The 13,505-nt window shown below is 41.2% G+C and overlaps 1 protein-coding gene across 12 annotated transcripts in view; it reads left to right on the top strand.

Annotated features, from left to right (window-relative positions):
• Nucleotides 1–13,505, top strand: part of LARS2 (leucyl-tRNA synthetase 2, mitochondrial) — a 175,632-nt gene that overhangs the window by 91,209 nt on the left and 70,918 nt on the right. For all 12 annotated transcript variants that reach the window (XR_008615644.1, XR_008615643.1, XR_008615638.1 and 9 more), the window contains 2 exons: nucleotides 7,101–7,208; nucleotides 8,403–8,562. Coding sequence is in view for 3 of the 12 variants with exons in the window: in XM_024123821.3 (XP_023979589.1) it covers nucleotides 7,101–7,208; nucleotides 8,403–8,562 (268 nt within the window). In the remaining 9 variants the exon portion in view is untranslated. The remainder of the gene's footprint in view (nucleotides 1–7,100; nucleotides 7,209–8,402; nucleotides 8,563–13,505) is intronic.

Below are 13,505 nucleotides of genomic sequence, written 5' to 3'. Positions count from 1 at the left end.
CAACAGTGCAAGAGGGTTCCCTTTTCTCCACACCCTCTCCAGCATTTGTTGTTTGTAGATTTTCTGATGATGCCCATTCTAACTGGTGTGAGGTGATACCTCATTGTAGTTTTGATTTGCATTTCCCTAATAATTAGTGAGGTTGAGCAGTTTTTTGTGTGCTTCCTGACCATCTTTATGTCTTCTTTGCAGAAATGTCTATTTAGGTCTTCTGCCCACTTTTGGATTGGGTTGTTTGTTTTTTTAATATTGAGCTGCATAAGCTCTTTCAATCAAGTAAATATTCTCCTTAGCTGAGTGTGTTTATAGGTACCTTTACGTATATGGTTAGTTTCCAAGGAATTCGTATCCAACTAAATACATATAAACTACATATGGAATATAATTCAACTTTTCTTCAATGAATCGTGATCTTACACTGCCTTACGGCCACCTCTATGAGTGATTTTTTAAAAAATATTTATTTATTTGGCTGCACCGGGTCTTGGTTGCGGCACCTGGGATCTTCATTGCGGCATGTGGGATCTTTTAGTTGCAGCATGCAGGATCTAGTTCCCTGACCAGGGATCGAACCCAGGCCCCCTGCATTGGGGGCACAGAGTCTTAACCGCTGAAGCACCAAGGAAGTCCTTATGAGTGATTTTTAAACACCCCAAAAGTCACAATTAAAAATAAACCTGTGTCAAATAAATAAATAAATAAATCTGTATCAATTTTTTTTTGGACTTTTGTAACTTTCTCTTAAAGGAGGAAGTTTGCAGACTTAAAATCTTGGAATTGAGGCCTCTTGAGATCCCTGACGGAGGGAAAGAGAGGGACACCAATGAAACTGAAAGACCACCAAGGGGCCCACTGAAGAGCCAGGTTCCTGTTGGCTGTGCTGCAGGAAGACAAGACCACCTGTCCATGGTCAGCAGTGTGTCCCCTGAGACAGGTCTATTGAAACCAGATCCTTGGCTGACCCAGGTTATTAGAGGTAGGCTTCCTCGTCATTATCAGAGAAAAGAGGAGGGGAAAGGGTTGGTTTCTATATTACCTTGGCAGGAGGCCCAGTTCTCATTTTTTTTTCTTCATGTATTCAAAATACCTATTATATATCAGAAACTATAGGTGCTGAGTTTACACTGTTGAACAGAACTTTCAGGGAGCTTATAATGCAGAGAAGGAGCCAGATCATCAACAAGCAATCAAACAGACTAGAGAAGAGATGGACCATTAGGGATGTGGGAAGAGCAAGGAGAATGATAGGGGCACCTCTTTAGATGGGGAGACTCAGCAGCCACCATATAGAGGGTGAGGAAACGGTGTTTCAGGGCAAGAACATAGCATGTGCCAAGGCCATGAGGCAGGCTTGGTAATTTTTTTTTTGTTTTTTTTTTTTCTCTGTACGCGGGCCTCTCACTGTTGTGGCCTCTCCCGTTGCGGAGCACAGGCTCCGGCATTGTCATTTGTCTCTAGGTATTTTTTTATTTCCTCTTTGATTTGTTCAGCCATCTCTTGGTTATTTAGTAACGTACTGTTTAGCCTCCATGTGTTTATGTTTTTTACAGTTTTTTCCCTGTAATTGATTTTGCATCGGCAGGCGGACTCCCAACCACTGCGCCACCAGGGAAGCCCCGGCTTGGTATTTTTGAGAAACTGAAAGAAGGCCACTTTTTTTTTTTTTAACTTTACAATAAATTTTATTGACTTTTTTTTTCTTTATACAAAAGGAACTACTTATACACTGTGTGATTGTTGCTTTAATTTTTTTTTGAATTTTATTTTATTTATTTTCTTATACAGCAGGTTCCTATTCGTTATCCATTTTATACATATTAGTGTCCTTCCTTGTCTCTTATTTCAATTTTCTTAAATTTACCGAGTCTTGATTTGTGACCCAAGATGTGATATATCCTGTGGAATGTTCCGTGCGCACTTGAGAAGAAAGTGTAATCTGCTGTTTTTGGATGGAATATAAGTATCAATTAAATCTATCTGGTCCATTGATTTTCTTATACAGCAGGTTCCTATTCGTTATCCATTTTATACATATTAGTGTATACATGTCAATCCCAACCTCTCAATTCATCACACCACCACCCCCACCCAGGGTGCATATATATTTATAATTGTTATATCTTCTTCTTGGATTAATCCCTTAATCATTACATAGTGTCCTTCCTTGTCTCTTGTAACATTCTTTATTTGAAAGCCTATTTTACCTGACATTGCTTTCTGCCCTGCAAACTGGTTCATCTGTACCATTTTTCTAGGTTTCACATATATGCGTAAATATGCAATATTTGTTTTTCTCTTTCTGACTTCCTTCACTCTGTATGACAGCCTCTAGATTCATCCACATCTCTACAAATGACCCAATTTCGTTCCTTTTTATGACTGAGTAATATTCCATTGTATATACGTACCACATCTTCTTTATGCATTCATCTGGCGATGGGCATTTAGGTTGCTTCCATGACCTGGCTATTGTAAATAGTGCTGCAGTGAACATTGGGGTGCATGTGTCTTTTTGAATTATGGTTTTCTCTGGGTATATGCCCAGTAGTGGGATTGCTGGATCATATGGTAATTCTATTTTTAGTTTTTTTAAGGACCCTCCATCCTGTTCTCCATAGTGGCTGTATTTTAAGTATATCATGCCACTCCCTTCTGGCTTGTAGAGTTTCTGCTGAGAAATCAGCTGTTAACCTTATGGGAGTTCCCTTGTATGTTGTCTCTTTTCCCTTGCTGCTTTCAATAATTTTTCTTTGTCTTTAATTTTTGCCAGTTTGATTACTATATGTCTTGGCATGTTTCTCCTTGGGTTTATCCTTTATGGGACTCTCTGCGCTCCTGGACTTGGGTAGCTATTTCCTTTCCCATGTTAGGGAAGTTTTCAACTATAATCTCTTCAAATATTTTCTTTGGTCCTTTCTCGCTCTCTTCTCCTTTTGGGACCCCCATAATGCGAATGTTGTTATGTTAAATATTGTCCCAGAGATCTCTTAGGCTGTCTTCATTTCTTTCCATTCTTTTTTCTTTATTCTGTTCTGCAGCAGTGAATTCCACCATTCTGTCTTCCAGGTCACTTATCCGTTCTTCTGCCTCAGTTATTCTGCTATCGATTCCTTCTAGTGTATTTTTCATTTCAGTTATTGTGTTGTTCATCTCTGTTTGTTTGTTCTTTAATTCTTCCAGATCTTTCTTAAACATTTCTTGCATCTTCTCGATCTTTGCCTCCATTCTTTTTGCGAGGTCCTGGATCATGTTCACTATCATTATTCTGAATTCTTTTTCTGGAAGGTTTCCTATCTCCACTTCATTTAGTTGTTTTTCTGGGGTTTTATCTTGTTCCTTCAACTGGTACGTAGCCCTCTGCCTTTTCATCTTGTCTATCTTTCTGTGAATGTGGTCTTTGTTCCACAGGCTGCAGGATTGTAGTTCTTCTTGCTTCTGCTGTCTACCCTCTGGTGGATGAGGCTTGTGCAAGTTTCCTGATGGGAGGGACTGTTGGTGGTTAGAGCTGGCTGTTGCTTTGGTGGGCTGAGCTCAGTAAAACTTAAATTTAGATGCAGAAAAAGCTTTTGACAAAATTCAACATCCATTTAGGATAAAACCTCTCCAGAAAGTAGGCAAAGAGGGAACCTACCTCAACATAAGACAGGCTCAGCGGCCATGGCTCACCGGCCCAGCCGCTCCGCGGCATGTGGGATCCTCCCGGACCGGGGCACGAACCCGTGTCCCCTGCATCGGCAGGTGGACTCTCAACCACTGCGCCACTAGGGAAGCCCCTGTTGAAAGATTTTTCATCACAGTTTCAATTTCATTACTTGTGATTGGTCTCTTCGTATTTTCTGTTTCTTCCTCGTTCAGTCTTGGAAGGTTATACCTTTCTAAGAATTTCTCTTTGGTGGGGCTAATGGCAGACTCTGGGAGGGCTCACGCCAAGGAGTACTTCCCAGAACTTCTGCTGCCTGTGTCCTTGTCTCCATGGTGAGCCACAGTCATCCCCCACCTCTGCAGGAGACCCTCCAACACTAGCAGGTAGGTCTGGTTCAGTCTCCCCTGGGGTCACTGCTCCTTCCCCTTGGTCCCAATGAGCACCCTACTTTGTGTGTGCCCTCCAAGAGTGGAGTCTCTGTTTCCCCCAGTCCTGTCAAAGTCCTGCAATCGCATCCCGCTAGCCTTCAAAGTCTGACTCTCTAGGAATTCTCCTCCCGTTGCTGGACCCACAGATTGGGAAGCCTGACGTGGGGCTCAAAACCTTCACTCCAGTGGGCGGACTTCTGTGGTATAAGTGTTCTCCATTTGTGAGTCACCCACCTGGCAGTTATGGAATTTGATTTTATTGTGATTGTGCCCCTCCTACCATCTCATTGTGGCTTCTCCTTTGTCTTTGGATGTGGGGTATCTTTTTTGGTGAGTTCCAGTGTCTTCCTATGGATGATTGTTCAGCAGTTTGTTGTGATTCTGGTGTTCTTGCAAGAGGGAGTGAGAGCACGTCCTTCTACTCCACCATCTTGAACCAGTCTCGTTGCTCTGATTTTTTTTTTTTTGAGGTATAGTTGATTTACAATATTATGTTAGTTTCAGGTATATAATGTAGTGATTGAAAATTTTTATAGATTATACTCCATTCATAGTTATTATAAGATATTGGCTATATTCCTTGGGCAGTACAATATATCCTTGTAGCTTATTTATTTTATACATAATAGTTTGTACCAAAAGAAAGCCACTTTAATTCAAGTAATGAACAGTCAGGAACCTGAAGCAGGACTTTTACCACCTTCTCAAAAGTCAGTTTTCACTCAGGCAAATACTGAAACGTAATAGTCCTTTTGGGCAACTTTACTTGACCCATAAAGCATTTTGTATATCCTATGGAAAGCCATCTCACAAGCACAGATGTTGGAATATATGTATAGCATTGACACATGTTGATCTGCTTATTTTACTTAAAACTAGCAACTCTGGTTTTCCTTGATCCTGCCCTGGGAGATTGGGCAAAACAGTCTCATCAACATCATGAATTGGCTTAAGCATAGGTCATGCTGAATTATGAAGTTTCAAAACTTACCTAAAATATTTCTGAATCTTTGTCATCAGCTATTTGGTTTTTGTGGATCTCCTTGCCAAATGACCAGGTAGACTATAAAATACCCACGGTTTCTAATTAATGACATTTCCTCACAAAAAACGTTTTTATCTTTGGTGATTAATGGTCTGGAAATGGGAGAACCCTAGAATCATTTTGTTGAAGATGACCTATAAACATGAGCTGGGTAGTTGGGTCTCTGCATGAGAATTATGTGCAGTATCACACAGCTAGGTTCCTATTGGTAGCAAAAAGGAAGAGGACTTGCCTTTACTGAGCCTTAGTGTGACGTTGCGTTAAAAGGACAGCTTGAGCTCTTCACTGAGGCTTTCCAGTGCTCTCCTTTTCCTATTTTGCACGCACCTCTGGTTTCTATTTTAATATTAGTGTAACTCCGTTCCCTCTTTCCTATGCTTTTCTCGCAAGATTGACAGCCCCATGGCAGGAAGGCCCACCCTGTTATTGACTGGTCATTGCATCCTACTGTGGGCTGGGCAGGCACTCTTTAGTTGCTTCTTTTCCCTTCCTTTCTTTTCTTTTTGGAGCTTTTCTTTCCTCACCCACCCACTTCCTATGACTTTCCTTCTCCTCTGTGGTCCACCCCCCAAATCTTTTATATCTCTCCCTACTTTTCACTCTGTTACTTTTCTTCCCTACCCTCCCACTATTTTTCTTTTCCCTTGATTCATTTCCACAACCCGTGTCCCATCTTCTTTGATGCTAATAGCATTTGGCATTGCATTTTGATCAGTTACCCAACTAATAGCAGCAGGCTCCATGTGTGCATTATTTAAACTTCATTTTAGGGACTCTGGCACATCCTGCTTTGTGTATGCCCAAGTCTCCAATGCCTAGATGAGGTCCTTGTGTTTAGGATTGGGGAATTAATACATTCCTGGGAATAAACAAATGATTGAACACATTGCTGGTCAACTTGATGGTGTCCATAATCCACAATTTCTGCCTCAGAAGAAATTTCTGGATCTTGAAACTTTCAGGCTCTCCCGAATAAATGAGAATGGATGGATAGATAGATGACAAGTATAGAGGATACTCTGTGTTGTTTATCACACGATAGAGTAAGTCTCTGCACTGTAGGCAAAAGAATGCGGTTAGTAAGGTCTGGGTTTTAGTCCTGGCTTGTCCTTTCCTGCAGGCTTGCACGAGAAAGCTATACCCTTTCTCAATGTGGGTTCATTAATCTGAAAGTGAGCTACCTTACCCAGAGTGTGTGAGAAGAGATGTGTGTAAAAGCACTTTATGAATTACAAAACACTACGTGAATAAAGCATCGTTATGTTGCCTGTATTAGTCATAATACAATTAGGAATTTAAAATTAGACTCTTATTATAAATATATGATTTACTTTTAAACTTATTTGTTGAAAGAATGTATCTCATCTTCAAATAAAGGGATGGCATGAGCTTGAGACCGTAGAGAATAGTTTATTGAAAAGCCTCCCTTTTGTAGGATTTTAGGATTAAAATTAGACAACGATGAAAATAAATGTGTGCTTTTAATAGTAAATGTTACACAAATCAATGTGATGGTTTCCCTTATGCTAATTTTTATTTTTTAAATAAACTTATAATGTTCTATATATGATACAGTTGAGTTGTAGAATAGCCATACCTATGAATGACTTATCTTAGGGTTTAAAAATTCATAAACTTGAACTTCTTTTGTTTAGGTCCCAGACTGTGGAGGAGAATGAACTAACCACATCCATCAGAGATGTTAATCGTGGTTTCTCCTTGTTAATTTTCTTCTCTCTCTGAAACCTTGGCCCACTCAAAATAGAGAAATGAGTGAAACCCATCTCACTAAACTGAGTCATGATGAGTGCATCTGTGTGACCTTTGCTGGGCCTCTCTGACTGACAAGTGAAGGAGAAAAGGGCTAAATCCTGAACCTCCTTCAGTGTCCCCAGTTCTCCCACCTTAGCGAGCCCCAGATCACTTGCTTTGTCTTAAGTAAGCTGTGTGCTTCTACCTCTCCGTTCTCCTTTCATTCCTACAGCCCATGCAGGACGCGCTGGCAGACCTTCCGGAATGGTATGGAATAAAAGGCATGCAGGCCCACTGGATCGGGGACTGTGTGGGCTGCCATTTGGACTTCACATTAAAGGTGATCAAGCAAGAGCATCTCCAGCAATTAATGCTCAGAAACCCCCTTCTGCATTTTTAGGACTCTTTGAAGAGACCAGCAACTTGAGACTCTGCAGCAGTGCTATCCAGTAGAAAGATACTGAGAGTCACATATGTAATTTCAAATTTTCTAGTAGCCACATTTTTTAAAGTGCAAAGAAACAGGTGAAATTAATTTAATAACATATTTTATTTAACTCATTACATCCAAAATTTTCATTTCAAGATGTGATCACATCTTAGGCCTTTGCTTCTCCACCAGGGTGAGGGATGCGGGTCTCTGAGCCACCTGGCTACTGTATGTGGAATGTCTTCTGTATTCTCTCCCTTGCCCAATATTTTATCATGAAAGTGTTTCCATCTCCATTCCTGGACCCACCTGAAAATGAGACATCTCTGGAGGGAACACTCTCAGTCCTGCAGGTACAGAGCAATGTGGCTATGCCTCTGAGGCCCCACGCCTGGCTCCATAGGTGACACCTAATTGGCACTCAGTCCATAGTGTGGACTTTTAGTTCTGGGCCCCAAGTGCTTCGCACATCATTGGCACTTTGTGAGCACATTTGAATGTGTGAAGGAAGGTGGATCTGGCCTCTCTGTGTCCTCTGTGTCTGTCACATAGTTGGCATTCAGTTGGTGCCTAATGTTTGACTCTTCCTTGAAAGGCATTTAACCAGCCCTAGGAGCACTCATTCTTGAGCTCAGCTCAGGCTGTCCTTTCTTTCCTATTCAAAATGGAATTAGCCTCAGTGTCTTTTTCTGGTTAGAAATGTTGATGCCTTTATTTGTAACTTAAATCCTGGAGGGAAGTATAGCTCCTTTCTCAGGACAAATAACATTGACAGTTATTACTGATTTGTGAACAGAGGAGCCAAGAACCGGGGAAGGCATCCTTCTGAGCACGCTTTGACCCCCTTTGATTTGGGGCCCCCAAGTACTCCTGGTTGTGGGCACTGGGGAGGCCTCCTGAAAGAGGAGCTGCGACCCTCTTCTCTCTTGCCCTTTCTGCCCCTGCCAGGGACCACCTCAGGTACCCACATCCCTGTGGCTATGGTCAGAAGCTGTCACCACTGTCTGGGATTGGGGAGGGGTGGGAGGAAGGGATATGGCTGGGGAGCACAGCAGCCCAGAGGGAGGACTGAGAAGTGAAATGACTCTGCTTCCCCCCTGCCAGGTTGATGGGCAAGTCACAGGAGAAAAGCTGAGCGCCTACACGGCCACCCCCGAGGCCATTTACGGCACCTCCCACGTGACCATCTCTCCCAGCCACAGACTCTTACATGGGCACAGCTCTCTGAAGGAAGCCTTTCGGAAGTCTCTCATCCCTGGCAAAGGTGAGTTGGCAAGTTAAGGTTAAGACGGGGGCATTATGCCTTATGTTTCACAGAGTTCACAGTCCTTTCACATATGTCATCTTGTGTGATCTGTTATTCTCCTTGGCCTAACTTTTCATGTTTTGATTTTAAATCTTGAGAATCAAAAAGAACTCTGAAAATGTTAAGTTACTTTGAGTTACTAGTTCGTCCACTTCTTAAGTTTTTGTTTGAAAGCTCAACTCTTTCCCTTTAAATATAATCTAGATTTAAAGCTCTTTTCTGATAGGAATAGAATCTGGTACTTAACTTATAATTTTATCATCAAATAAAACTATACTGACAGGTACAGGAAGGAAGCCAATGACAATTAGAGGAAACATTTTCAATAACTTAATTTTAGTATCTTTAAGAATTCACACAGTGATCTGAGCAGACAAGCAGAGTCCTGCTCAATACAGGTCTTAAATGAGTGGATCAAGCTGACCTAGAATTGGCATAGCAGGTGTTGGTCAGTGAGGATTGGGAAGTGCCTACGCATTAGTCAGTATTCCAGGGTTGCAAGCAACAGAATCCATCTCTGGCTAACCCAGGGGAGGAGGGGAACATACTGGAAAGCTGTGGGGAAGAGCCAGTCTGGAAGAGGACTTGGACCAGACAGCCATGGGGGTTTGGGCAGCAGGAAGTAATAGTCTCTTGCGTATCACTGACTGAGTGAATCTGCTCTCACCTCGCCCTCAGTGCTTGGGGCACTTGGTTTGAGATTCCTGTTGCAGAGAAGGGTGTTCACTTGGTATAACTGGGGACGCTGGCCTTTTTGTTGGCCAAGGGAAGGCCAGGCACCTTCCTTGATAGACCAACAAGACTGTCATCAGTGAGGAAGGGGTAGCTTTCTAAAACTCAGAGGCTCTTACCAGAGGAAGGGGATATGATCCTGGGCAGGCGAAAGGAACTCCCCTGTCATTTAGAAGTAGGTCTCCAGAGAAATGTAAAATTTCTGTAAAAATCTCAGCCTACTTCACTTTTCATAGACTATAAACGTCAACCCAAAGCACACAGTCTGAATTATTGGAGGTCTATTTAAATTATTTGCTTAATAAAATTTTTTGAATGGTGGCATTAAGTTTTTTTTTTAATTGCTATTCTTAAAATAGTCAGAATGAAAGATTTCCTGATCACATTGGAAAGATAAACAATGTCATCCCAGCTTATCTCTGCTTAGGACTTCTAATTTGTTTACTTAACAACGTTAATATTCAGATCAGTTAATACTTACTGAGAGCCTGCTACATACTGAGCACTCGGGATGCATAGATGGCCATTCACAGTCCTGTCTTCAGGGGGCGGAGGCGGGGTCATAGCAGAGGAGACCCAGATGCATATGTAATTCACTGGCACAGGACAGATATCACTTGGTTTCATCTCTTTTGTTGTTGTATATTGAAATGGAGAAAAGACTCTTTTAAGATTTCAGCGTGTGCTTATAAAGTCCAGTAGCTATCTCTCTCAGTTTTATTTTCCACGTATTCAAAAGAAAGATTGGATTGTTTTCAACTGTTTAGTTTAAAGGGAAAACTCGTTGTTTTTACTTTCATGAGCATTTTGAGATTCCTTGAGGGCTATGTTGGTTGAATAATATCTAAAATTGAAAAACTGAAAAATATAAACATCTGGCCTTAGATTTTTTTCCCATGGTTAATTTGGGGACACAAATTAAAATGAAGTAATAGCAGTAGAGGATTAACTAGCTGATAAGTTACAAAAGATGGAGTTCCTGACATGAGAGACACTATATAAATCCAAAACATTTTCATAAGTAAGAAATTAAGAAATGATTTTAGCATATGCAGAGAGCAATGTTTTCATGATCATTTGGATATCAGCAGATCTGACTTGGCCTGGTTATTTCCTTTTGGCGCTGAATGGCTCGTTCGCTTTGTTCTCCCCTCTTTTTAGTAATCTCTGAAATAATTACAAATGGAACACTACTCTTGGCTCTAAATTTTCTGATTCTAATTTTCAGAATGGAAATATTCTTTTTGCAGATGTCAGTTTGTTCAAAGTCTCTAGATTAATTTGCATGTCAAGTCTCTGGATGTTGACATGTAGAATCAGTCATTTATGGCCAGTACAGTGCTTGAGTGTAATGCAGTTTTCCCAGTGAATTAAAATTACCATATGAATGTGGATTTATGCCCCCTTTGGCCTTTGAGGTCACATTTTAAACCTGAACATCTTATCACCAGTGTCATTTACCATTGCCATCTGGCTCAAATCAGGCAAGCAGCTTGGCTTTCCCTCAAATGTCCAGTTTTGAGGGTAACTGTTGTTAAAGGAGTGACTGCTGCAAGTCATGGCAGCACACAGTTGTGAGTGAATGTATCACTTGCACAAGTTTAAATTCTCAAACATGAGTTCCTGCAGTTGCTAAGTTGATTTCTGCATATTGGCTCCTGAGTTGGCACAAGATGATCAAGGTTCTGATCCCAGATCCATCCTATGACTTAAGGATGGTCATTTCACCTTTGTAAGTTGAGTTTTCTCTGCAGTGCAGGTGATGGGGCTATCCGGCAAGGTGGGGTGGGGCGCTTGGTGGGAACAGAAGGAGCCCTGAGGGGTCTGAGGAGGAGGATGACACATGTGGACAGGGTGATGCGTGAGTCGCAGAGTAGAGGCAGGAGAGCTGGCTTACCCCAGTAGTTAGGGTGAGAGATGGTGAAGACCCTAGAACAGTGGCCATCAGAATGGAGGGGCGAGAACAGCTCTGAGAAGTATTTGGAAGGCTCCTGGGACAACTCCCTGATTTCTGGCCTGACCGACTGGGTTGCTGATGTTATTGACTAAATGTACTGTTTTTGCTCAGCATACTATAATTGGCACAGATTCCTTTAAGAGAGCAAAAATTAAGGTCCTTCTCTATACAGTTATTGAAATTGAGTGCATTTCCATAATCATTGGCATTGCCTCCTTTCTCAGCTGACTGCCTCTGATTTAAGTCATGTTATGTAAGCTGTGACTTGATAGGAACTAGAAACCATAAAAAGCATCAATAGGGAAATATCTTCAGAGTTCTAGAAGCTGTTCTGACATTTCCTGGAGTCTTTTCTTACATTCCTAATATTAAAATATGCAAACCCTGGGGCTTTGGAACCACACATTTCAGCTCTGAGTCACCAGTGGTCTACACAATGTATTTTTTGCCAAAAGGGTAAATGAGGTCTCCCTAATGGGTGACTTAGAAACCCTGTTGTTATTGACACGTTAGAGAGAAGCCCCAGAACACTGAATAATTTATTGCTCCTATTGTCTTGCCCCTTCTCCATTGATTCAGCATGGGGGTGGGACAAAGGGTAAGGAACAGAATCCTGTGGATAATAGTTTATTCTCAAATCAGACTGCTCCTACTAGCATCCTTTCAGCACATGTTAATAGATGCTGTGTGGAGGAAAGCTTCCGTGCTCAGGTAACCTGGAATAAAGCAAAAATAAGTAGGTTTCTTTGCTTCTGGACTTTTTAGTGCCTTCGCTGTGCTAAGGTGCACTGCGACTGTCTACGAGGGGAGGTCATGCAGCTCTCCTCACGCTTACTTGACCAGAGGACCCTGTTTCCACAGAGCATCCCTGGGACCTAGTTGCAAGCAGCACTGCTTTGCTGAGTTATGAACAGAGACTTTGGTCTGTTTTTCCATGGGGCGTGAAAGACCTGCCTTTTTTGCAGTGGGGACCCTGAGAGTAGGGGGCAGCTTCTTGACTGGAATGTTTCCTTTGTAATTACTAACTCTTAAGTTAGTAATCCTTTGTATCTTCTAAAGCATTTAGCTGTGACTTAACCCCTGTATGAACTGCTTCAGCTACTTGGCATTTCTCCTTTGCTTCCTGCTTCATGTCACCAGCACATGACTAATGAGAAATGTGGAGAATGCTAGGCCTGGCCAAGAACTTTTTTCTAATTGAAAAACTGTCATAATAGACCTTTTATGTGGGAAAATGGAGAAAAATTCAACCCTTTAATGCAAGTACTCTACTTTTTTTTCATATTTTTCTTGTAATGACTTTATTGAGATATAATTCACATATCATAAAATTCACCCATTTGAAATGTGCAATTCAATGGTTTTTAGTATATCTACAGAGTTTTACAACCATCACCACTGTCAATTTTAGGACATTTTTATCATCCCCCAAAGAAATCCCATACCCTTTAGCAGTCACTCCCATTCCTCCTATTTCCCCCAGCCCCAGGCAGCCACTAATCTACTTTCTTTCTCCATAAACTTGCCTGTTCTGGACATTTCATATAAATGGACTCATATGATATTTGTTCTTTTGTGACTGGCTTCTTTCATTTAGTATAATGTTTTCAAGGTTCATCCATGTTGTAGTCAGTACTTCATTCCTTTTTATTTCAGAATAATATTCCATTGTATATACCAGATTTTATTTATCCCTTCATCAGTTGATGGACATTTTGTTTCTTTCCACTTTCCAGCTAGCTGCTATGAACGTTCGTTCAGATTTTTATGTGGATATATGTTTTTATTTCCTTGTGTATATATTGGCTTGGCCAAAAAGTTCATTCGGGTTTTTCTGTATGCTCGAATGGAAAAACCTGAGCGAATTTTTTTGGGCAACCCAATATCTAGGAGTAGGATTGTTGGGTCTTATGTTAACTCTGTTTTTAACCGGTTGAGGAACAATCAGACTGTTTTTTAAAACAGCTGCTCTATTTTACATTCCCAGCAGCAGTACATGGGGGTTCCAATTTCTCCACATCTTTGCCTATGCTTGTTATTGTCTGTCTTTTTTATTATGGTCATGCTGGTGAGTGTGAAGCATTATCTCATTGTGGTTTTGATTTGCATTTACCTGATGGCTAATGGTATTGAGCATCTTTTCACGTGCTTATTGGCCATTTATATATCTTCTTTAGAGAAATATCTGTTCAGATCATCTGCCCATTTTTTA

This window comes from Physeter macrocephalus, chromosome 18, assembly GCF_002837175.3.
Source record: "Physeter macrocephalus isolate SW-GA chromosome 18, ASM283717v5, whole genome shotgun sequence".
Taxonomy (NCBI): Eukaryota; Metazoa; Chordata; class Mammalia; order Artiodactyla; family Physeteridae; genus Physeter; species Physeter macrocephalus.
Note: the sequence above shows the minus strand (reverse complement) of the source record. Positions and strands in the feature narration are given on the sequence as shown.